General features: G+C 39.2%; 1 protein-coding gene across 2 annotated transcripts in view; it reads right to left on the bottom strand.

Annotated features, from left to right (window-relative positions):
* exoc5 (exocyst complex component 5) overlaps positions 1-25,859 on the bottom strand; it is a 72,533-nt gene that overhangs the window by 21,912 nt on the left and 24,762 nt on the right. For both annotated transcript variants that reach the window (XM_048538254.2, XM_048538255.2), the window contains exons 4-11: positions 18,492-18,686; positions 14,808-14,872; positions 13,857-13,885; positions 13,408-13,517; positions 9,364-9,408; positions 9,057-9,197; positions 5,987-6,069; positions 1,852-2,061 (exon numbers count right to left, since the gene is read on the bottom strand). In XM_048538254.2, the coding sequence (XP_048394211.2) occupies positions 1,852-2,061; positions 5,987-6,069; positions 9,057-9,197; positions 9,364-9,408; positions 13,408-13,517; positions 13,857-13,885; positions 14,808-14,872; positions 18,492-18,686 (878 nt within the window). The remainder of the gene's footprint in view (positions 1-1,851; positions 2,062-5,986; positions 6,070-9,056; positions 9,198-9,363; positions 9,409-13,407; positions 13,518-13,856; positions 13,886-14,807; positions 14,873-18,491; positions 18,687-25,859) is intronic.

Here is a 25,859-nt window from a genome sequence, read left to right on the forward strand (position 1 = left end):
TCACAATTCAATTAGACGTCTGTAAAACCTTGTGTTGCAAGTGGTCAATGTCAAAGGCTGCAGACAGATCATAAAGGATTAGGGGAAGTGTATTGAGATGGACAGAAAACTGGTTGGCAGAAAGGAAACAAACAGTAGTCATTAACAGGTCCTTTTAAAATTGGCAGGAGCAAGGATGTGTTGGTGTTGTTACTTAGGACCTTGGTGAGGCCACACCTAGATTAGTGAGAGATAATTTTGATCTCCTTTTCTGAGGAAGGATGATCTTGTCGAGGGAGTGCAGCATAGGTTTTATCAGGCTGATTCCAGGGGTGGCAGGACTGACATAAGACAGACTGACCAGGTTAAGATTATTTTCACTGGATTTTAGACAAACAAAGGAGGTGGGGTGTTGGGGGAAATCTCAGAGACTTTTAAAATTCTAACAGGACTAGACAAGGTACATGCAGGGTGAATGTTCCCACTGGCAGGTGTGTCCGGAACAAGCGGTCACAGTCTGCCGAACAAAAACAGAAGTAGCTGGAAAAGCTCTGCAGGTCTGGCAGCACTTGTGAAGAAAAAAAAAATCAGTTAACATTTTAGGTCCAATGACTCTTCTTCAGAAACTGTTCTAAGGGTCACCAGACGTGAAACGTTAACTGACTTTTTTTTTTCTTCACAGTTGATGCCAAACCTGCTGAACGTTTCGGGTCTAGGCCCGAAACATCAGCTTTTGTGCTCCTGGGATGCTGCTTGGCCTGCTGTGTTCATCCAGCCTCACATTTTATTATCTTGGAATTCTCCAGCATCTGCAGTTCCCATTATCTCCAGCTACTTCTGTTTTTTGTTCCTGATTTACAGCATCCGCAGTCCTTTCAGATGTCCAATGATTTGGGATAGGCTATTTAGGATGGAGTTGAGGAGTTACTTCTTCACTAAAAAACAAAGGAGAGAGCCTGGAGAATTCATTACTACTGAAAGTATTCAAGAGTTGGCTAGAAATAGCCCTCAGGGTAAATGGGATCAAAGGTTATGAGGTGGAAGCAGACAATCAGCCATGATTGTGAAGAATGGCAGAGTAGGCTTGAAGGGCTGAATGACCTCCTTCTGCTTCTGTGTTTCTATAAATGAGGAAGGAAAGTTTATGTTTGTCAAGTCACATAGGATAGAAATGTTGAGTTTAATCAAAGTTATTATTTGGAGAGAAAAAGAAAGGATGGGTTAGTCAAGATTTTTTTGCAAACTGTCCCATTTAAAATGATCCACAAGAATGGTCTCTTAAAATTTACCAGTAGCTAACGTTGAACTGACCACTTTTAACAAAACATTGCAAAGAGTAATAATTTGTCATGTCAAGAATTTAGTAAGTATTTCCTGTTTTCCTTCATCTTTGAAATGCAACATTTAATTGTAGCCTCTGTTCATTAAATTTTGTAGCCAATGGGGTGATTTTCCCTTATTTTACACCTTGAGTTGCAACTATTGTTTCTTTAATTGTCCCATTACTGTATATCTTCAGCTTTCATTATTGCCCCTTTTGTCATTTAAAATTGATCGCCAAGTGCTCTTAGTCCTGACCAAGGGTTACCTGTTAAATATTTCTGTTAAATAACACCTAGGTGTTATTTTAGATTCCCTGGGCTGAAGAATTTTGTGTTTGTGTCAATTTCAGTCAGCGATTTAAATTTAGAGCTAAATTCTCAATGCTATCAGTGTTAATAGTCACAAAGAACACAACTGGTGTCTGTGCACACAAACAACATCCAAACTAAAAGGTGGGAAAAAAAACAAGTGCTTTTGAACATAAGAAAACAATTAGAGTCAGTAAATATCAATGATTATTTTATCATAACTTCATATTACTGCACTTACCCTCCGGATCCATAAGACCGTTTTTGATGATTTTTGGAATCGTAATAGCGTTGTAACACCATGCTACTCCTATTTTTCAGGTACCCAGTCTCAATTTCGATATAATTTTCCAGGTATGAAATGAAAATGCCTTTGATCATCTTGGCCAGAAATGTCTGTTTATCTGTGCCAAGGTCAAATTCTGCTAACTTGCTAGCTAAACTTGTGGTCCTGTAAAGCAGAGGCAACAAGAAAAATAGATTTATTACCAGCTCCCAGGCCCCTGCTAGTAGTACACAGCTAAATGCTAAGTAGCATTTTTTCAGAAGAAATAGCAACCAAGCCCAGCTCTTCCCACCCCCCCCCCTCCCCCACCCACTGCATCCCAAAACCAGTCCAACCTGTCTCTGCCTCCCTAACCGGTTCTTCCTCTCACCCATCCCTTCCTCCCACCCCAAGCCGCACCCCCAGCTACCCACTAACCTCATCCCACCTCCTTGACCTGTCCGTCTTCCCTGGACTGACCTATCCCCTCCCTACCTCCCCACCTACACTCTCTCCACCTATCTTCTTTACTCTCCATCTTCAGTCCGCCTCCCCCTCTCTCCCTATTTATTCCAGTTCCCTCACCCCATCCCCCTCTCTGAAGAAGGGTCTAGGCCCGAAACGTCAGCTTTTGTGCTCCTGAGATGCTGCTTGGCCTGTGTTCATCCAGCCTCACATTTTATTATCTTGGAATTCTCCAGCATCTGCAGTTCCCATTATCACTGGTAACCCTCTCCAGCATATATCAAAGACCCCCATAACACTATGTTGAAGATAATTAGGGGTGTTCTCTGTGGTATCCAAGACGTATTTAATCCTTATCAATATCAGAACATAATATCCAGCAATTATCACACTGCTATTTGCAGAGTTTGTTGTGTACTCATTGGCTGTGTCCCCTACATTACAACAATGAATATACTTCAAAATTACTTCATTAACTATAAAGTCATAAAGGGTATTATATAAATGAAATTTTTTTATTAAGACCAATTATTAGGATCTCTGCCTCCTAAAAGGTAGCAATAGATGTGAAAAACAATGAAAGTTCTCCTGCAAGCCATGTGCTATTCCAACTTAGAACTAGATTGCTATTCCTTTAAAGTCACTGGGCTAAAATCCTGAAGCTCCTTCCCTAACAGAACAGCGGATTTACCTTTCCACATGGACTGCAGTGATTCAAGGAGGTGACTTTTCAAGGGCAAATGGGGGCAAACAATAAGTGCTGGCTTAAGCCAGCAGTGCCTATATTTCTAAAGTAACATGCAGAAGCATATACAGTAGATTTCTTTTATATTTCTCAGGCAAAATTGAAAAGCGTAAATATCTCCATTCTTACCTCAATTTCAAACACTAATCAGACTCTCGGGCCTCTGTATGGTCTCCAATGCACAAAAATCTCCTACATCTCAAATAACCAGAACTGACTGCAATACTAAAAGTGGTGACATCTAGGAATAATGCAACTTGATTTGGAAGTTGCTACACCTGGAGTTGAAATTATTATTTCAGATGCATTCCAATAGTTTTATTTATTGGTGCTCTGCATTGTAGAGATATATCAAGTGTTAAGTTTGCCATGATTCAGTCTCAGTCCACTCCATGATTGACTATTTTAGTAACATTCAGTATATGCAGAGCATAAGCCCATTTTCCTTTGCAATTTACAATAACGTACACTCATCCGTACTAAGTTTATTCTGCCCACTTGCATATAATAGTTGCTTTCTCTGTATGCTTTGCCCTCCTAGTTCGATACAACCTCAATTTTTAAAATGTATTGCTAGTTTGAGGTCAACACAAATTATACATACTGGAAATAGCACTATGAAGTTCCCATTTCTTCCCAGCCACCCATCCAAACTGACATCTGTCTCTGAATGTATATGCAATATTTTCCATCCATCATTCCACACATCTATTCTCAAGATTTCCCATGTTTTTGCAGAATATAAGAAATCTCTTTTAATACGTAAAACATGGTTTTTGGACATTTCAGTCCACCATGCTGCAGCACTTTTTACAATTCACTTGAGAGGTTATTTGCTCATTAAATAGTCCAAGTAACTGCAATAATTCACATCGGTTTATGTTGAGAGGATTATCCAGTTAAGCCTCAAATTTATTCCTGGTAATCAATTCCATTATGTTAGAAAAGACTCAGCGAGACTGTATTTCATAGGTGCCTGTGACATTTTTGTCACTTTTGAAATCAAAAATTAAATGTCTTGCTCAATAACGTAATATTGTTCAATTGTCATTGGTAACAAATTATTAGAGCTTACCCAATTTCCTCCCAACTCTCAAAACTCTGGAATATATTCAATTTATCTTTTGATACATCAAGTCATACACTAATGCCAAGTTATATTGCATACAAGGCTTGTTTTTTTGTTAATTTTTTGCTTCTGTACCTGCAAAATCTGAGACCAGAAAGTACATCAGCAGCATTGGGTTATAATAAATTTCAAGGTGTGTATAAATTTGTAAGTGATGCTGTGAACAGGACAGTATCATTTCTTAATGCTGATGCATATTTCAAACCCAAAAGTCGCTAATGTTTACTTCAATCAGGTCAGTTTCTTTGTTTCGGTATTGCAATTTTAAATTGGTTTTGGCTATATTTGAGGAACTGGACTGGAGACCTAGTTACTTGTTACCTAAGAGGGACTGAATTTCAGAGATGAAATGAAGTATAAGAATTACAAATGCTAAGTTACCCATGCCAGGAAAGAACTAATGAAATAGCCAGAAAGTTCTACAAGGGAATTGAAGTGCCAAGCACAACATGCAGTATAGTTCGTGTTTACAACTGTCCACATCTGGCAGCCACCATGCCATCCTCTCACTTCCCTGGCTATACTGTTTTAAAATTTTTCAATGGCAGAGTCTTATTTTAACAACACTTAAGTGGAGGTACTTATGCTGCTGAAAGGCAAATCATCAGCATACTTCCTTTCACCTTTCCAATAATCCTCCTAATCCACTCTATCGTGTCATGCTCTTTTTATACTGCCAGATCTTCTGACTCCTAGTTACAGTACAACTTGATACATTGATTGATATCATCCATGGCAGAAGACTTTTTTTTAAGTTCTAGGGTTTTTCACTGCGAACATTTAATATCTTAGGTCCTTTCAGAAACAAAATATCTGAATCACATCTTTGTATGCAGGAATGTGGTTAAAAACTATTTTCTAAAAGAAGGGAGAGGGGGAAATTGATTAAGGCAATATCCTACAATACAGACAGAAAATGTGTTATTTACTTTCTTGCATATTGAAAAATATGGGTTGGTCTGAATAAGTTTGTAACAGGATAACTGCCACTGGCAAATTATGGACTTAAATCCGATAAAATCACGTTCAAAATAATCAAAATTGTATGACAAATATCGCTCATTGGAAAATATTCATTATACAGATCAAATGTGTGTTTAGAAGAAGTGAGCAACATGCTGAATACAGCTGAAGCAAGTGCTCACAAATTACAAGGGGAAAAAAAACAGTACCACTGCATTCAAAAGGGAAATTTTGTTCATCTCAACAGATACAGGACATCATTCTTGCCACTGGAAAATTGTATTTCAAATCAAAATCAGATCTCCTCCCTAGACTGACCTATCCCCCTCCCTACCTCCCCACCTACAGGCTCCATCCCCACCACTTAAACTTGTCTGTCTCCTCTCCACCTATCTTCTCCTATCCATCTTCGATCCGTCTCCCCCTCTCCCCATCCCCCTTTTCCGATGAAGGGTCTAAGCCCAAAACATCAGCTTTTGTGCTCCTAAGATGCTCCGTGGCCTACTGTGTTCATCCAGCTCCACACTTTGTTATCTCAGATTCTCCAGCATCTGTAGTTCCCATTATCTCAAATATTTTGAAAGTTGTTACACTCTCAAAACAAATGCAGATTGATACACAGTGACTAATAACTCACTTCCTCCCTAACCCTCACTGCTCCCGATGTTATGTATTGGAATACATACCTTAATTTCTTGAAAGCAATGACTGACACTTAAACTTTGTTTTAAAACAATGAATGCTGATTACAGGGCCTAAAACATAAGTATGAGTGTCTTACAATTAAAAAGATACCAGCAATGCCTTACCTTGTATACAGATCGTACAGGTTCTTTAAATATTCTTCCGCATCAGATTTTTTACATGCTTCTAATCGATCTCGGATAAAACTCTAAAAAGAAACAGAAAGGACAATAGTTTCCAGCACTAAATTTGACTATATAATCTGCTACAAGTTAGTGACAAAAATCTGACTACAACAGTGTGGTTACATTGCTGGTCAAAGTATCCAGCATGTAATCGCCTCTGCAGTAGAAAAATCAAAATGCAATCACAAACACTAGCAAAATGTTCATAGTGAATTTATATTTGAAAAAGAAAATTAAAATAAGTTAAACAAATGACAATGCTGATGAATCAGGAAGAAGCAAGGGCTGGCCATTAGTCACAACACAATTACCTTGAAAGGTCAAGATTCCAAGACTAAACATATAAAGTTTTTCATGTTTGCTACTTTTAAACTGTAGCACATTCATTTTTTTCAGATATGTGAAAAAACAGTAAAGTTACATGCGTTAAGCACAACAAATATAAAACAGTGTCATGAAATACACACCTGTCTTTGGACCACCACACAATCATCATTCCATGGTCTCTGATAATGCACAACCGTGCTATTTTATCAACCCTGCACTCTGCTTCTGATCCCATGTCTTCTCTATCAGCAAGATCAACATTGGCTTCAATATAATTACTGACCGACATTTCACTCCTATTTCAGCTGAAATAATCATCCAAGCCTCTGTTACCTTAAGTATTGACTATTCCAACACACTGCTGTCCAGCCTCTCTGTAAAATGGAGGTCAACCAAAGTTCTGTAGCCAATGTTCTAACTCTGTCTGCTGTTACAACACCACTTAAAACCTATTCACAGATAAACTGTAATTCATTTGTCCTTTTTCATTGTCAATTTTTTTTGCTGAAAATCACTCCATTAAAACATTGAGGTGTGCTGCTACACTAAAAATTTGTACAGCTATTGCTATGGTATAAAATTTAACATGACAAAGAAGTTGAAGTCTTTTGGAATGACAAAAGTGGGACTAAAGTTCTAACAAAGTTCCTATCAAAAATTAAATGAATGTTCTATCCAAACCAAGCAAAACAATAACCAACTTGCATTTAAATTGTTGTTTTTGCACAGTAAAACATACCAAGCCTCTTCAGAATTAAACAAAATTTGACATCATGGCCCATAAGGATATTAGGTTTGGTGACCTAGAGTTTTGTCATAGAGGCAGATTCAAACAGCATTTTAAAAGGAGTCAAAAGTAAGGTTACACATGAGATGCAAGAAGAATTAAACAGTGCATTCAAAAGCTTGGGGCCTAGATAAGTGAAGGAATGGCTGCCTCCAGTAATGCAGTGTTAAAAACCAAGGATCTGCAAGACCAGACTGGGAACAGAAACTCTTCACAGTAGTAGGGATGGAAAAACAGATATGGAAGGGTGAAGCCATGAAAGGATTAGAGATCAGCAATGAGAATTAAAACAAATAGTGCTAGAAAGGGAGCCTGTATAAGTTAGGTGAGTTTGATGAGTGAATGGGACTTGATGTGAATTAGAATGGGCAGAAGAGAATAGCATGACCTCAATATTTACAGAGAGTGGAAGGATGGAGGTCAGCTAAAACAACACTGGAATAACTCAAGGCTAGAAACAACAAAGCTACAGATGGGGTTTTTTGTAGCAATGAGCTAGGGCAAGGGAAGAATTTAGAGGTGTTACCAAAGTAGAATTATTTGTTCTTGGTATAGTACTGGCACAGTCAAAAGATCATCTTACAAAGGTAAGTTAATTAATGTTTTAATGCTGTTAATGGGTTAATGCAATGGCTTACTACAGTCAATAGGTTAGTATCTTAAATGAAATTCTGGTATAACAGCACTTAAGGCAAAAGCAGGCGCATTCATGTCAAAAAAATAAAAAGGCATGGCTGATAAGGTAATGAAACTGACAGAGTGTGCATGGACTTTCAAAAGTATTTGATAAACCATCACAAAACAGATTCATCAGTAAAGTTAAAGCCCCTAAAATAAGTTGTACATTAACAATGTGGTAATGAAGCTGGCTAAGCAACTAGAAAGAGCATCAATGAACTTCTGTTATTCAGACTGCAGTAAGGGATAAACAGGAATCCTCAAGGGTTCATATTTTAGGATATCTGCTCTTCTTGATGGATGTTAATAAACTGAAGTTTAAATGTAGAGAGAACACATTTGTACATCATTAAAATCAAGATGAGCTGTTGGGGTGGCAGACAAATTTCAAGAATGGAATTGGCAGCCAAAATGCCAGATGGGATTTAATGTAATGAAGTATAGAGTAATTAGCTTTGATAGGTAAAAAAAAGGAGCAGTCTAATAGAAAGGGTTCAATGCTAAAAACAGTGAAGGGGTGTTGGGTTAATTTGCAAAATCTTTGAAGATATGGGGGCACGTGAGGAAGCAGTGAAAAAAATTTGCAGAAGTTTGGGCTTTATTAACAGAAGAAAAAAAGCTTGCAATAACAAAAGGTGGTTATGCTGTTATGGCCTGCTTAAAATATTGGTTCAACCTCAACAAGTAAGCTGTGTCCAGTTCTGGGCACCACATTTTAGACAGGATGTACAGTTTGAAGATAGACTGAAGGTAGTTCCCTATGAAGAAGAGAAGAGAAGACTATGAGAAAATATGATAGAGATGCTCAAAACTGACAGTGTTCTGGATAGAGTAGATAGAGAAAAGCAGTTTTCACTGCCAGAAGGATCAAAAAGTTAAAGAAGCAAAAGATGCAAACATTGCCTGCTGAAACTCTTAACAAGTTAAGTTGTTAGGATCCAGAAAGAACTGCCTGAGGGGGAAAATGGAGGTAAAATTAATTGAAATCTTCAAAAGAGAATGAATAAATACTTGGAGCAAGAAAACTTCAGATGACTGAGGAAAAGGTGTGTGAATGAAACTAGGGGAGTTGGCTGTGCATACAGCCAAAGTAAGCATTCTCCTTCAACGTTTTAACCATTCCACGCATCTGTTGCACTCCGAGTAGAAAGTCACACAGCTTGGATTTTACCTCTTTAAAAATACATGAAATTTTATCTGCAATAGTAAACTTCTTACCTGAAGTTTAATTTCAAAAACGTTCTGTATAAGTTTGGCCATCACATTCTCCGGGCTGCTGAAGACTTCACAAACTTCTTTATTTACTCGTTGGCACAATACAGCTGTGTCTTCAAATAAATCATTCCTGAAATATGAACCCTGCACAGACAAGATTTTAACTACACTACAAAATCAAAAGATTATGGTATTACAGAAAATACAGTCAGAATTTCACAAACACATTTTTATGCAAATAAAACCAAACCAGAAACAAACAAACACACACACACACACACACACACAAAGAGGACTTAAAACAGATTACCTCCTGGCACTGTTTTATATACACATCCACACAGTGAGAATATCCCTGAAAAGAGAAAATAAATTTTATATTTTAACAAGTGTAAATGCAAAAGATTCAATTTAAACACAAATATTCTATTTTTTTAAGAAAGTCAGGTACTTACTACCTTCATTGCCATAGTTTTAGTTTCTGATAAAGAATAGGAGTGTCTTTCTTTTCATTTTTAAAAATCCATTGTAAGCAATATATCCATATTTTAGTTGCACCAACTAACATGCATCACACATGCGCGCATACACACAAACAGTTGACATTGCTAAAAGGCATGAACAGCAAATGCTGATAATATTCAGGTCAGGCAACATGTACTTTTTTTTCCCTTCTGTTCCCTTAGTGCTGCCTGATCCATGACATTTCTTTCATTCTTTATTTCAGATGTGCAGCAGAAGTAATTCTGGCTTTGATAAACATGAAGTAAACCTCAAAAAAATGCGAGAGAAACTCACCACGTCTGGCAGCATGTGGAGAGAAAAACCAAGGTAACATTTCAAGTCCCATACAGTTCTCCACAAAGAAGGGTCACATTGGACTTGGAACATTAACTGTTTCTCTCTCCACAGATCCTACCAGTTCCAGCATCCATAGTATGTTGCTTTTAAGCAGATGTCAAAGTCTGACACAAACAGGTAAGTGTGAGGGGATGGAAAGTTTGAAACATGTTTAATGAGTCTTATAGAAGAGGAGACATGGTTAAGGGAAGATGAGGCAACCATGGCTGACAGGAGAAGTCAGGTACAACATAAATGCAAAAGAAAAAGCATACAATATTGTGAACATTAGTGGCAAGCCTTTAAAACCAGCAAAAGGTCACAAGGGGGAAAAGATGAAATAGGAGGTAAGATAGCAAGATTTTGTTAGATATCTCAGGGACAGACAAGAGTGGATACTGGACTACAAAAAAGTGAGGCTGGATAAGTAGCAATGGGGAACAAAGAAATGGCATAGGAAATGAATAGGTACTTTGCATAATTTTTCAGTGGAAGACACGAGCAGCCTACCAGAACTTCATGATAATTAGCTTGGGGGGGGGGGGGGGGGGGGGAGAGAGAGAGAGAGAGAGAGAGAGAGAGAGAGAGAGGGAGGGAGGGAGGGAGGGAGGGAGGGAGGGAGGGAGGGAGGGAGGGAGGGAGGGAGGGAGGGAGGGAGGGAGGGAGGGAGGGAGGGAGGGAGGGAGGGAGGGAGGGAGGGAGGGAGGGAGGGAGGGAGGGAGAAGAGGAAGTGGCCATCGCTAAAGGCTAGGTGCTGGGGAAACTGCAAGGTCTGAAGGCGGACTACACCACAGGTTTTTGAAGGAGATAGCCAAGGAGATTTCATAGGTACTTAGATGATTTTTCAGGAATCATTGGAGTCAGGGAGGTTCCCAGAGGCCTAGAAAATGGCTAATGTAGCACCCCAGTTTCAAGGGGGGAAGCAGGGAACATGAAACTATGGGCCAGTTAGTCCAATCCTGGTCGCTGGTAAGATTTTAGAGTCCGTTAAGTGAGAGTGCGTGGAGTAATTGGAAGTGAAAGGCAAAATATGGTTGGGTCAGCACAGCTTCATCAATGTGCATGACAAATCTCCCAATCTGTTAGGATTCTTTGGAGGAGGTAACAAGCAAGTTAGACAAAGTATCTATCTGGATTGCCAGAAGATCTTTCACAAGGTACTGTACAGAAGGCTGCTACATATAAGAACCCATGCTGTTAGGGGCAAGGTACTGGCATGGACCAAAGATTAGCTGACTGGCAAAAAGCAGACAATGGGGATAAAGATGTCTTTTTCAGGATGACACCTGGTGATTAGTGGAGTTTTGTGGGGTTGTGTGTTAGGAACATTATATATTAACGATCTGGACGAAAGAACCGAGGGCACTGTTGCTAAGTTTGCAGATAACAAAGACAGTGGAGAGACAGATAGTGTCAGGAAGCAGGGGGCTGCCAAAAGCTAGGACAGAGGGCAAAGTAGTGACTGATGCAATACAATGTGGAAAAGAGTGAGGTTATGCACTTTGCTAGGAATAGAGGTGTAGACTATTTGCTAAATGGGGAAAGGCTTTGGAAGTCTGAAGCACAAAGACTGAGGAGTTCTGGCTCAGAATCCTCTCAAGGTTAATATGCAGGTTCAGCTGGCAGTTCAGAAGGCAAACAGTGTTTGCATTCATTTCCAAGACAGCTAGAATACAAGAGCACAGATATACCACTGAGGCTCTAGAAGGCTCTGGTCAGCCCACATTTGGAATATTACAAACAGTTACAGGCCCCATAACCAAGGATGGATGTGCTGACACTGAAGGGATTGCATAGGATGTTTACAAGAACAATCCCAGAAATGAAGGGTTTATCACATGAGGAGCGGTTGAGGAATCTGGATGTTGTTAGAAGTTTGAGAAGATTTGTAGCTTGGGTTGAGAGTGAAGATGTAAGACATACTCGTCAAGCCAGTGAGTTCGGTTGCAAATGTTTCGTCACCCTGCTACGTAACATTGTCAGCATGCCTCCGGTGAAGCATCGGTCTTCTGTCTCACTTGTAATTTGTATGCCTCAATGTGTTGGGTGTTTGGTACCACTTCCAATGCTGTTTCTCAGTGGCTTGTACACAGGGTCTAATGTATTGTGTCTGTTCATGGAGTTCGGGTTGGAATACCAGGCCTCCAGAAATTCCCAGGTGTCTGTGTTTGTCTTGTGCGATTATGGATATGTTGTCCCAGCCAAAGTCATGTCCCTTGTCGTCCATGTGTAGTGAGACAAGTAAGAATTGGTCGTGTCTCTACGTGGCTGATTGGTGTTTGTGCATCCATATTGTCAGTTTTCTTCCAGTTTGGCCTATGTAGTGTTTCTCACAGTCCTTGCATAGTCTTTGGTATATTACACCAGTTTTGCATCCATAAATCGCTCAGGCTAAACAAACAGAGACACTAGAGAATTCCAGGAGGCCTGGTATTCTAACCCAAACTCCACCAAACACACTGGTTTGTACACAGGGTCTAAACACCCCATCAAACTAAGGCATATAAATAACAAGTGGGACAGAACACCTACACTTCACTGGAGTCACAATGATGATGTTACCTAGCAGGGCAACAAAACATTGCGAAACCGGCTTGGCAAGCATGTCTACAAGCTTACTCGAGATGTGTAATTGAAGTTTAGGATCCCAGAAAAAAGGCAAAGGAGGCAGCAAAACAAAATTACTAACTTAGTTACGAGGCAAAGATTTTCTAGTTGCTTTTCGCCAGCTTTTTTTTTTTAACTCCACCAAGTCCCAGGTATGAAGAGAAAAATCGCACTCAAATTATCTCAACTAATTTTCTCTACTAAAATATCTTGTATGCCTTTTATTGTTTTTTTTAATCAAGTTTAATTCAGTCTCAGCTTCTTCTAAATGCTTATGCTTGAGGTCATTATTTTTCACCACCTGTGACACTCCAAGCTGTATCGAAGAATAAACTGATATAGTTTGAGTGATCACAGTTGATGAGATTCTAAACAACAAAATGGAAGAAACAGAGGAGGAGGAGGAGGACAGATAAAGAGAACAAAAATGAGACACAGGCATGTCACGAATGTATAATCTGTAAAGCTAGAAGGATACCAAATCCAGGCCCAATTATTTGCATTTTTCAATTAAGATATTTCAACAACTATAAAGTTGACATGTTGACAAAGTGAGATTACAAGGTGTAGAGCTGAATAAACACAGCAGGCCAAGCAGCAGAGGAGGAAGGCTGACATTTCAGGCCTAGGCCCCTCTTGGAAAGAGACCCCTTTTTTTGAAGAAGGGTTTAGACCCAAAATGTCAGCTTTCCTGCTCCTCTGATGCTGCTTGGCCTGCTGTGTTCATCCAACTCTACACCTTGTTATCTCAGATTCTCCAGCATCTGCAGTTCCGACCACCCCTGACAAAGTGACGTTATCTGTTGAATTGAGCTCATCTCCAACAGTGTGCAGTTTTTAAAGAGAAGTTTCAACTTTCTGCTCCACAGAACAAAAGGTTTAGTTGGGCACAGATAAAAATTAATACCTTAAAATGGAGTAAAACTGCTGCAACCTCATGCATCCTGGAAATTTCACCTCTTTTCTGTGCATTTGTAAATTCCTGAATCAGCTGGCATTCCAAGTCATGATATTTACCTACAAAGATTGCAAACTATATTTTACTTTGCTTGGTACTCATGATCTACTGATTATAATGATCATGGCAGTAAAAGGGTAGCAAATTCTCAGATTAAGACAGGAAAAAATGGCCAAAACATGAACGTTCCATCAATAACTTGATTGAGATTTGCAAACAAATTTGTTTTGAAACACCTGGGCATCTCCTCAGCTTGTCAACCTATTGTTGTATTTTATCTTTTTTTTGAGATATGCTGGCAGAGCATGGTGATCCAAACATATTTTAAGAATATGCTAATTTCAAGGGTTTTTTTTTTAAAAAGTGATAGCAACAGAAATAGAGCCGCAAGAACTCACTTGCAATTTTTGACTTCACTTCTGAAAACCTAGGAGTGAAAAAAACATTAATTTAAGGTACTTCAAAAAAGATTGAGTCAAATTATTTGCAGAATTTATTTATATTTGAATACTGAATATCTTTATTAAATATTTAGATGTGTGAGGAACACTGAAGAGCTAGTTATGATATATGTATACGTAAACTTTACGTTACAATGAAAGATCTATGTACTTGAAAATAAGTTAAAATTTAGATCAATAAAAATCTCCTAAATTAACACATTTAAAACAAAGCATCATGATCTCACTGGTGAAGCATTCGATATTCAATGTATAATTGCACTGAACTCAAGATTTTATTTAGAAAGATTGTACAGGATTTGTGGTCGACCACAGTTGGAATACTGCGTACAGTTCTGGTCACCACATTACCAAAAGGATGTGGATGCTTTGGACAGGGTGCAGAGGAGGTTCACCAGAATGTTGCCTGTTATGGAGGGCGCCAGCTATGAAGAGAGGTTGAGTGAATTAGGATTATTTACATTTGAAAGATGGAGGTTGAGGGGGGACTTGATTGAGGTCTACAAAATCATGAGATGTATAGACAGGGTGGATAGTAAGAAGCTTTCTCCCCCCCCCCCCGCTGCCCCCGGAGTAGGGGACTCAATTACTAGGGGTCACGGTTTCAAGGTGAGGGGGAAAAGTTTAAGGGAGATATGCACGGGAAGTTCTTTACGCAGAGGGTGGTGGGTGCCTGGAACGCATTGGCAGTGGAGGTGGTAGAGGCAGGCACGATAGCATCACTTAAGATGTATCTAGACAGATACATGAATGGACAGGGAGCAGAGGGATACAGATCCTTGGAAAACAGGTGACAGGTTTAGATAGAGGATCTGGATCAGCACAGGCTTGGAGCGACAAAGGGCCTGTTCCTGTGTTGCAATTTTCTTTGTTCTTTGATTGGCTTACCTGTCAAAGGGCAGTTCTTGAGCAATGAGGTGCAACTTCTGAATGATATCAGCTGCTTCTTTAATCTGAAGAAGAAACATAACACTCAACATGAAGTCAGAAATATTTATTGAATTTTTTGAAGGAGAGAAAGAGAAGAAATACAAATAGCACAATTATTAAATTAGTTTGTCAAATCCAATGATTCATTAATTTGTACTTAAAAGTTGGCCAAAAGAATACAATTTTTGATTGGTGACCAAAGTATAATTGCGAGATTAAAAATAAAACCAAAATTTCAAAACTAGAACAAACAGCACAGAAGAAATGCCAGTTATTCATGCTCTTTGTTATGTAACCTAACTGGCCAGTATAGCATTCATAAGCTGAGCATCAACATGTAATAATTTATAGAAACCTTACTGGGCTACATAAGGCACAGAGTTGGCCAGTGATGTTATATTATTACTCTCAATTTTTGCACAGGAAAAAAAGCATGACAACTTCTTTAAACTTATAATTTTGTGACCTCAAAGTACTGATTTTTCTGTTTGAGAATTAAGAGTAATGTGTAACAGTGATGGCAATTAGCATCCTTCAAAAAACCGTACAGTTTTATAAGCCAATTTCCTTCTAATCAAACTTTGAGTGAATAGAAACAATGAATGTTTCAGGGAAGAATTTGCAAAACATTATTCACAGTGATGTTGACAGAGGAATAAATTACAACAATAACCATATTATAGCACTGATTATATACTTACCTAAGTAATTTATTAGCTAATGGAAAATCCTGCAAAAGGCACTATAGAAATGCAAGTCTCTCATTCTATAATGGGATGAAATGCAGAACTCCTCACAGGACTGTGTGAGAGTAGCTTTTAAAGAAACATTAAACTATTTAAGTTTGCGACAACTGTACAATCTCATGGAACTTTCTCATGAATAAATAATGCAGTATAAACTGCATGGTGTGAAGATCTGTGAAAAATGTAGCACTTTATTATTCTAGTTTATATCACCACCAAATGAAAGCAGAATCATATTCAGATACTAATTAATCGCCCATGGACATTGTACTGTGGCAGAAGATCAATTCCAGCATTCAGGTGAAGTTAAAAGAGAGATGGTTAACTTGATCAGCATAACACTGAAGACTGACAGAAAAGGAGTGGAGGTGGAGCATGAGCTGGAGAAAAATGGTAGAGGTTGGGACAGAAGATAGACAGGGTCACACAAATGATGCAACCCAAGAATGGTGGGAGTGGGACATTAGGTTCACGGTCCGTTAGTGATGAGGGGAACGAGAGGAAAAGATAAAGTAATCGAATGTGGAAATGTTCGGAGGAAAAGCAGATATAGGGACGGGTGGCATTGGATCAGAGCCTATTTCCTTGTCAATGGGAGCTGTGTCAGATTTCTTCATTATAGCCATTAGAGATGGCAATACCTCTTGCTCAAATCAACGATAATGACGGCAACAGTCAAGCAATGTTGCTATGTAATGTAGCTACTTTGCTACACTGTAGCAATATGGGACATTAGGAAGGTGAGCGTTTGTGGGTCAGAGTCAGAAAATAAGGAAACAACGGGAACAAAGTGGATGCAGGTCAAATGGGTGGGTGGAGATTGAAAGAGGGTAGGTAATTATTTCCACTCTTATAGTTTATAGGTTGGGGAGGTGGGGGGGGAATGTTTGACACTTAGATCTTTAGTGACAAAGGTTTCACTCCACCTCAGTTTGGGAATGACAAATCTTTCCCCTGTGTTGTGCATGTAGGCAGCAAAGGTCTACTCTTATCGAGTTTCAACGAAGCAACAAAGTAATCATTTCTTTTCAGGCATGGAAGAGGTTTCACATTTGAAGACATTGGAAGGTGAATAACTGAGCTTTGAGAGTGGAGGTAAAGAGACAACTGCAAGGATTACTGTGGCAGGAAGGGGGCAAATGTTAAACAGAGCTGGGCTGAGAGGTGGCAAATGGAGTTTAATGCAGACAAGTGTGAGGTGATGCACTTTGGTAGGAGTAACCGGAAGGCAAAGTACAGGGCTAATGGTAAGATTCTTAGTAGTGTAGATGAGCAGAGAGTTCTCGGTGTCCATGGGCACAGATCCTTGAAAATTGCCACCCAGGTTGACAGGGCTGTTAAGAAGGCATAGCGTATTAGCTTTGATTAATAGAGGGATCGAGTTCCGGAACCAAGAGGTTATGGTGAAGCTGTACAAAAAACTCTGGTGCAGCCGCACCTGGAGTATTGTGTACACTTCTGGTCACCGTATTATAAAGAAGGATGTGGAAGCTTTGGGAAGGGTGCAGAGGAGATTTACTAGGATGTTGCCTGGTATGGAGGAAGGTCTTACGAGGAAAGGCTGAGGGACTTGGGGCTGTTTTCATTAGAGAGAAGAAGGTTGAGAGGTGACTTAATTGAAACATATAAAATAATCAGAGGGTTAGATAGGGTGGATAGGGAGAGCCTTTTTCCTAGGATGGTGACGGCGAGCACGAGGGGGCATAGCTTTAAATTGAGGGGTGAAAGATATAGGACAGATGTCAGAGGTAGTTTCTTTACTCAGAGAGTAGTAAGGGAATGGAACGCTTTGCCTGCAACGGTAGTAGATTCGCCAACTTTAGGTACATTTAAGTTGTCATTGGATAAGCATATGGACGTACATGGAATAGTGTAGGTTAGATGGGCTCGAGATCGGTACGACAGGTCGGCACAACATCAAGGGCCGAAGGGCCTTTACTGTGCTGTAATGTTCTATGTTCTATGTTCAGTCTGCATTATTTAGTTGAGCTCTAATATGCTGTCAGGCAAATGGCATGTAGATACAATTCTGCATGCCATTTCTCCTGATTTTTTAATGTCATGTTCTTCTCTGGCATGGGCAGTCAATTGGTGCTTCAGTGATTTCCAAAGTTATTCATCTTTCAGCAGTTATTTCTGTTTTATTGCCAGGTATCCTTTTCCACCAGCTGTCCTTAAATGAATAGCTCTTGTGGCTTCAGTTAGCAATTTCTATTGACAAAGCAAGTTGCATAAATTTAACTTCGACAATCACGGAGGGATGAGAGTGAATGGAAAGGCGTGCTTCAGACTTCTTGATATGCGCTCTTAAATATTTTATGTTAAAGGCATCCTCAAGGGGATGGACATGTTAGCTGCTTTCCTATCATACTAATTTAGCCACAATATTTATATGTACAAACACGAGAAGAATTATTTTATTACTAGTAGTTGTAACTGAATAAAGAACTTTAAATCTTTGAAGGCAAAAATCCAGATTTCAGTTCAATAGTTGAATTTTAAAAACTTTTCTAGGTGCCAACTTATTCCTCACTAATGCAGTTGACACACTTTTATTAAAATTTGTTAGCCACACAATAGCATTCAACTCAAGAATAGAGTGGTTGAAATCTCACTTCTTTACCCATGTGAATATGAATAAGCCATGAGCCAAAATTCTCAGATAATTAGCAAAATTGGAAAATAAAATTTTAAAAAATACCAACAAATGCATTATCAGCACTCTGCAGGTTACCAATTCTAATTCACATTTCTGAACAACGAAACTGTTAGACTCTTTCAAAAGTTTAGGCTCTGTGGTTTGAAGTCTTACCGTGGTAAGTCATGGTAGCAGCTTGTAATTAGAGAAACATTTCTTACTGCTTTGAACCATTTTTCTCCTGCTGACAGCACTTACCTTTTCTGGATTTGTGAAAACATCTGACTTCAGTTCTCCATCCAGAAACTCATTAAAGTATTTCATCAATTTCTGTGCCTCTACAGCCCGTTGCCTTGGCGTATTTACTCCTTCCAATTGGTCTCCAAGGTGACAAACCTTTGTTGCTACATAGCTGATATGTTCATCCAACTCTTGGAAATGCTGAAAGGCGATCTACAGGCATGAAAAGGAGGCAAAATTAGGGTTACCAGTGTATTAGAGCATTATCCAGATATTTCACTTTGACAGAAAAGACATTAGTTATTAATATTTAGGGTACAGCAGTCATGAAAAATGAAACAGTATAAACTTTATTCAACTCATCTTTCTAAAAGTAAATTCATCAAGCATATTATCCTTTGACTTGTCATTCTGGGTTGCAGACGTGTTGATAATATTTGTTGGTACTCAACTGATCAATATTGCAAAAGGATAAAAACAAAAAAAAAACCACCAGTCTTCATTCTGACTTTCACCACTCACTGACACCCAGAAGGTGTACTCAAATTTAATTTCAAATTTCCTCATATACACCTACAAATCCCAACATGGCACAATGCTACTTATGTCCGATGCTACTAGCTTCACAATCTGTACCATCTACCTTTCTCTCTCTAGACTATTGTACCTCACATCATATCCTCTCACATAGTTCCAGTGATGGAACCTTCAGCTGTTGCACATCGCAAATATCTAATTCTAAACATGATCTTTGTTCAGTTAGTAGCACTATCATCCGTGCCATGAATCCTTGTTCTTCACTGGCATTTCAGTGCATAACCTACACTGGGATTACTTCGCAGGGAGTGCTGCATCATTAGAAGTGCATATGGGAGACACAATCAAGTTCTAACTTTTATGATTAGCTAGGCATTCCAGATCCTACTATGTGTTTAAGAGAACAGAGCTCCTCTTTAATTTGCATTATCACCAGCAAAAATAGATCAGTAAGTTATCTATATCATTGGCTGTTCATGAAATGTGAGCAAAGTGGGTGGATTCCTCTCTCATGCAATAACAGTGACTTTAAAGTGATTCATTGAATCACATCTCCTCTAAATACCCTTTACCTTTACAAAATGCAGGTGCAACACTGAATTAGAAGTACCAGTTTGTAAAACTCAGATAAAATTTCTTCAGGATGTTATTCAAACGACTGAAGAAGTTACTCAATCTACGAGACAGAAGAACTTTCAACACTCAGCAACAACACAGAACTTCAAAGATTCCTTGGGACAGTGACCCAAATGCAAAAGTTTCTACCAAATTTGGCAGAGACTACTGAAGCTGAGACAGGTTTTTCAACAAATTATGGTGGAACAGGAGTGAGAAAGAGAAAAAAAAAGCTTTTGACATAATCAAACAATTAGCAGCCCCTTCAGAAACCTTAGCACACTGTGATCCATGTCTAGTGACCGTACATCTTGAACAGGATTGAGAGCAATACTCTTTCAAGTAAAGAAAGGAGTAAAAAGTAAATCAGTCAAACTACTAGCACAGACATAACAGGGCTACAATCGAGAAAGAAAAGCATATACGTTTTAGATAAAAATTGAAACTGACTAAAAACTACTAGCCACCCTGAGTCAAAAGCAATCGCAAAGATGCTGTCCAGCAATCAGCAGGTCAAATGGAAGTTTAACTGCAGGATGTGTATGTGGAAAGTACTAAACAACAGCTGAAACACTTTCAAAGTTACCATCAAGTGGAACAGAACAAGATGATATAGACTCTGTTGAGAAATAACTAAATACTTAACAGCCACTGAAAGGAAACTGCAACAGATATACAAAGCTGAGCATCCTGAATTGAAAATGTCAGTTCCTTCAGTTTTGTTAAGTCAAAATCCTGGAACTCCTTTCCCAGCAGAATTGTGGGTCTACCTACAGCACATGGATTACAGCTCAAGGGCAAGTAGGATTTGGCAATAAATGCTGGTCCATCCAGCAAAAGCCACATCCCATGCAATAAAAGTTGTAATAAAAAGAATGTGAAGAAAAATACTGAATAAAAATCAAAATAACTGCAGATACCATAAATCAGGAACCAAAAAAAAAACTTGCTGGAAAAGCTCAGCTGGTGTGGCAGCCTCTGTGAAGGAGAAAACTGAGTTAATATTTTTGGTCTGGTGGCACTTCCTCAGAACAGAGGAACCTCCAGTTCTGAGGAAGGGTCACCAGGCCAAAAATATTAACTCTGTTTTCTCCTTCACAGATGCTGCCAGATCTGCTGAGCTTTTTCAGCAAGTTTTTTTGATGTTGAAGAAGAAAAGTACTGTTTGGAAAGAAAGCCAGGTTTTGTATTTAACAATGCAACACTAAACCATTATTTTGAACTACTTAAACATCTGTGATTGTTGACTTTCTAATCTTTAACAAAAGATTAGTAATACCCACAGTTCTTTAACTTGAAATTCTTCAAAAAACATCATGACATTAGGTAATTACAAAAAAGTGTCACATGAGGATGCAGTCAGACATCACTTATTCTACAGACAAAATAACTGATAACTAAGCTCCATGTGCTTTCAATAGCCAGAATAAAAAAAAAATCACCTTCACCTTTTCCATCCAAGGTACAGGAAGGCCTGAGAAATATTTTACACGAGTTCAAAGGGAAAATCTTCATTACTGTCCTAAACCATTACAGAAGATGGATTGAAGTCAATCACCTGTATAATATTGAGGCAGAGGACGCATTCAAAAGAATCTAATTCACGTATGGGATTCTGGGCGTTGTAGCATCAGACTGTGGTTCACTGATTGCAAATGAGTAGTTGAAGAAATTCACACGTGAATCCAATATATTTAGGAGGAGTTTAGCTCATTACTTTCAAGCAAAAGGAGAAGTTGGGCAAGGAGCAGAGACAATAGAAGCATCGCTGAAGAAAACAAAAAGATTGAATATTGCTCTTAAGTTCCCAATCTACATTAATAACTCTGACACTTCATTCTTATTAATGAACAGGAAATTAATACAACTGCCATCTGTGACTCAGATGATTAAGCAGAGAAAGCTCAAAAGGAAGCACAGATCTCACTTCAAACGTGATGAAAATACATAGATGAAACACTAAGTAGAAAGTTCTTGCAGAAAATTCCAGGGACTCCAATCATACTAAATGGAGGCTAGGCCCAAAATCACAAACACCAAACACACTGAAATTTCTCGACAGCAAACCAGGAAGCAAAGTGCATTAATATTCCTTTCCTTTTGGTTAATTGAACCAGTATCTGTTTCATAAATATTACAAATTGAAATATCAAACTTTTACAAATATGTTAATAGGAAAGCATCTTATAGATAGCTAACAACTGTTTTTTGCTCTCCTGGTAGGCAATTTAGTTTCAAGTTCACTGGGAAAACAAAAGAACTGTACACCCTTCATGCTCAGTAGGAACTTACATTGTCATTATCTACTCAACAGACATCAACTTGCTTCCCAGTTTAAATTTCTAGTACTTCAGTTGCATTGCAAATCACATTCAATGCATAAAAGTCCCAATTATCTCCCTGATAACAAATATTCCACTTCCCAACCTCCTCCTCTACTTGAATGGTTTTCCCTTTCTGCTCACAAAAACAGTGTTCAAATGTTGGAAACACTCAAAATCAGGAAGCAATGAGTTAATGTTTCAGTTGTGGACCATTCAATAGAACTGGCATTTTGCATGTCGTTCCCTACTGAAAATAGGGAATTGACAAAAGATTTTTGATCTTTAAGAATCAAAGAACACGGGGTGCAAGCAAGAAAGTGAAACTGAGGCAGAAGATCAGTCGCAATTATACTGAATAGAGAAGGCTTGATGGGCCACATGATCTACTCCTGCACCTTTTCCTTTGTTGTGAATTAATGTGAAATAGAGTGAGAACTCTGATAAATTTGACTTATTTGCTTCAGCATAAAGTTAGATGGAGATGCAGTACCAAATCAAGTCATTTAGACCATGAGGTCTTCAGCCAGAGAGCCATAAATAGAGGGGAGGGCTGGTGATAGCAGGTAGATAGTGGAACAGAATTCAGACAGGTCCAGGAGGCAGGGATGAAGGTAGCAAAGGTGAGTGTTGGTAGGCAATGGTGGGGATTGGTCAGTGAAATGGAAAGAGCAGATAGGTAGGAGAGCGAGTGTAGTGGCACTATTGTAGTAGCAATGTTACAGCAAGAGACATCTGACAGATACACAAATAGGCAGGGGACAGAGGGATACAGACCACATAAAGGCAAGAATTTTAGTTTGGAAAAATGTCATGTGTTAGCACATGTTTGTGGGCTGAAAGACCCGTTCCTGTGCTATGCTGTTCATTGTACAAGCCTCTTCTCATGTGTTTTCATCTAATTCTATCAACAATATCTTTCACTTCTTTCCTTTCTAAAATTATAGATTTCAATTATAAAATACAAAGTGAGAAGCATATCCAACTGTAAAAAGCACAAAAGGAAAAAATGGGTGTCATGTGTCAATCACACACTGTTTTACAGTTACCTGTGTTTTGGAAACATTAATATCAGCCCAACAGCTTTCTGTAAATCTGTACTGAAAGACATGATGCATCAAGCATGTTATATGAATTGCATGCTAAACAGCAGGTATCTGAAATCTTTGGTTTGAACGACTATCAAAAAACCATGCTTTCTATTTTCAAATTAAACTTATGTTCTGCTGCAAAACTCTACAGATTTGGTGAAGATTACAATGTAATGCATTATGGTTTACATTTTTAAAATGTGTGAGGAAGAGAGACCATAAAATTGAATGTTCAATCTGCTTAGGTTGCTATATGGTCTGCACTTTTCATGAATATATTTTCACACTACAGAACATGCTTACTGGTTAACTGATTCGGGTTGGTTTAGCCAACTGAACAAGTTACTAAGGAAATTTGCCAATTACAACTACACTAGACTTAATCCTGGAGTTGCACCTAGTTGAAACCAGACCTGTCCATTCTCAACAATATGCATTCTTTTACGATTAGTGCAAAAATGTCCTTAAGCTTTAGCAACCCAAATGAAAAACCTTTAAACATCATAACCTTTATAAAATTTCTTTTGAGTTTATACGTTGAAGTGGCTACAAAAGCAGGTCACTGAAGTGTGGGGGTGACAGAGGCAAGTACGAGTTCAAATACATAATTCCATGAAACCACAGAGAGAGAGAAAAAAAAAGTTAAGTACTTTGCTCATTGAGGAACAGAGCTGAAAGACAATGATTTATATATGGTCATATTTAGCATGCTATGAACAATTTTGAGAGCTATTTCTATTTGCTGGTGGGATGTAAGCACTGCTGGCTAGCCAGGATGTATCGCCTGCCCTAGCTAGTGATGGGGGTAAGCTGTCTTCTTGCACTACTGCAGTGCACGTGCTGTAGACAGACCCACAATGTCCTTATAGGGAGGGAATTCCAGGATTTCCAACTGTGCAGTGAAGGAACAGTGCTATATTTCCAAGTCAGGATGGTGAGTCTCTTGGAAGGGAACTTGCAAGTGGTGGTGCTTCCATGCATCTGCTGCCCTTGTGCTTCTAGATGGTAGTGGTTGTGGGTTTGGAAGTTGCTGTCTGAGGATCTTTAATGAATTTTTGAAAAGCATCTTGTAGATAGTAGCACTACGTACTGAGCATCAGTGGAGGAGGCAGCGGATGCTTGTGAACGTAATACCAAATAGGCAGGCTGCTTTATCCTGGATGGTGAGAAGCTTCTTAAATGTTGTTCAAGCTGCACTCATCCAGGCAAGTGGGGAGTATTCCACAGCACTCCTGACTTGCGCTTCGTGTATGGTGGACACTCTTTGGGGAGTCATGAAGCAAGTTACTCGCGCAGTATTCCTAGCCTCTGACCTGCTCTTGTAGCCATTATGATTATGTGACAAGTCCAGCTGAGTTTCTGGTCAATGATAACCCCAAAGATGTTGATATTCAGGGAATCAGTGATGGCATCGCCATTGAATGTCAAAGGACATCCATTAGTACATAGAACATAGAAAAGTACAGCGCAGTACAGGCCCTTCGGCCCACAATATTAAGCAGTGGAATAATCCTAATCCAAAAATAAAATAACCTAACCTACATTCCCCTCAATTCACTGTTGTCCATGTGCATGTCCAGCAGTCGTTTAAATGTCACTAATGACTCTGCTTCCACGACTACCACTGGCAAAGCATTCCATGCGCTCACAACTCTCTGGGTGAAGCACCTCCCTCTGACGTCTCCTCTATACCTTCCTCCTAACACCTTAAAACTACAACCCCTCGTGGCAGTCAATCCTGCCCTGGGGAAAAGCCTCTGGCTATCGTCTGGCTATATTGTCTCTTATTGGAGATAGTTACTGTTTGGTATTTGTGTGGCATGAATTTGATTTGCCACTTATGAACCCAAGCCTGGATATTGTCTGGAACCTGTTGCACCTGAACATGGGTTGCTTCAGTATCTGAAGAGTTGTGAACGGTGCTGAACGTTGCACGATCATCAGCAAATACCTTCACTTCTGACCTTATGATGGAGGTGAGGTCATTGATGAAGCAGCTGAAGCTAGTTGGGCCTAGTACACTACCCTGAAGGCATCCTGCAGAGATACCCAGGAGTGCAGGTGACTGACCTCCAACAACCCTCCTGTATTCCCATGTGTCAGATATGACCCAAGCAGTAGACGGTTTGCCCCCCGATTCCAGTTTTGCTAGGGCACCTTTAAGCCACACACTGAATCTGGCCTTAATGTCAAGGATTGTCACTTGCAGCTCATCTCTAGAGTTCAGCTGTTTTGTCTATGTTTGAAATAAAGCTGCAATATGGTCAGGAGCAGAACTCAAACTGAGCAGGTTATTGTTAAGCAGGTAGTACACCTAGTAGCACCTTCCATCACTTTATGAATGTTTGAAGGTAGACAGATTAAGCAGTAATTGCCCTGCTGTGTGTTTACAGGACACACTTGGGGCAATTTTCCACATTGTCGAATAGGTGCAAATATTTTACTGTACTGAAAAAGCTTGCATAAGGGAGCAGCAAGTTCTAGTGCTCAAGTCTTCAGTACTAATGCCAGAATGTTGTCAGGGCCCATAGCCTTTGTGGTATCCACTGCTTCCAACTGGTTCTTGATATCAAGTGCAGTGAAGCAAATTGAAGACAACTCTTTTCTGCCATGCTGGGGACCAGTGAAGGTGTCCGAATGGATTATCCACTTGACACTTCTGGCTGAATATTGCTGCAAATGTTTCAGCCTTTTATTTTGCACTATTGTGTTGGACTGTATCATCACTGAGAAAGGGAATATTTGTGAAGCCTCCTGCTCCAATGAATTGTTTAACTGTCCACCAGCATTCCCTACTGGATGTGGTAGAACTGCAGACTTTA

This window comes from Stegostoma tigrinum, chromosome 10, assembly GCF_030684315.1.
Source record: "Stegostoma tigrinum isolate sSteTig4 chromosome 10, sSteTig4.hap1, whole genome shotgun sequence".
NCBI lineage: Eukaryota > Metazoa > Chordata > Chondrichthyes > Orectolobiformes > Stegostomatidae > Stegostoma > Stegostoma tigrinum.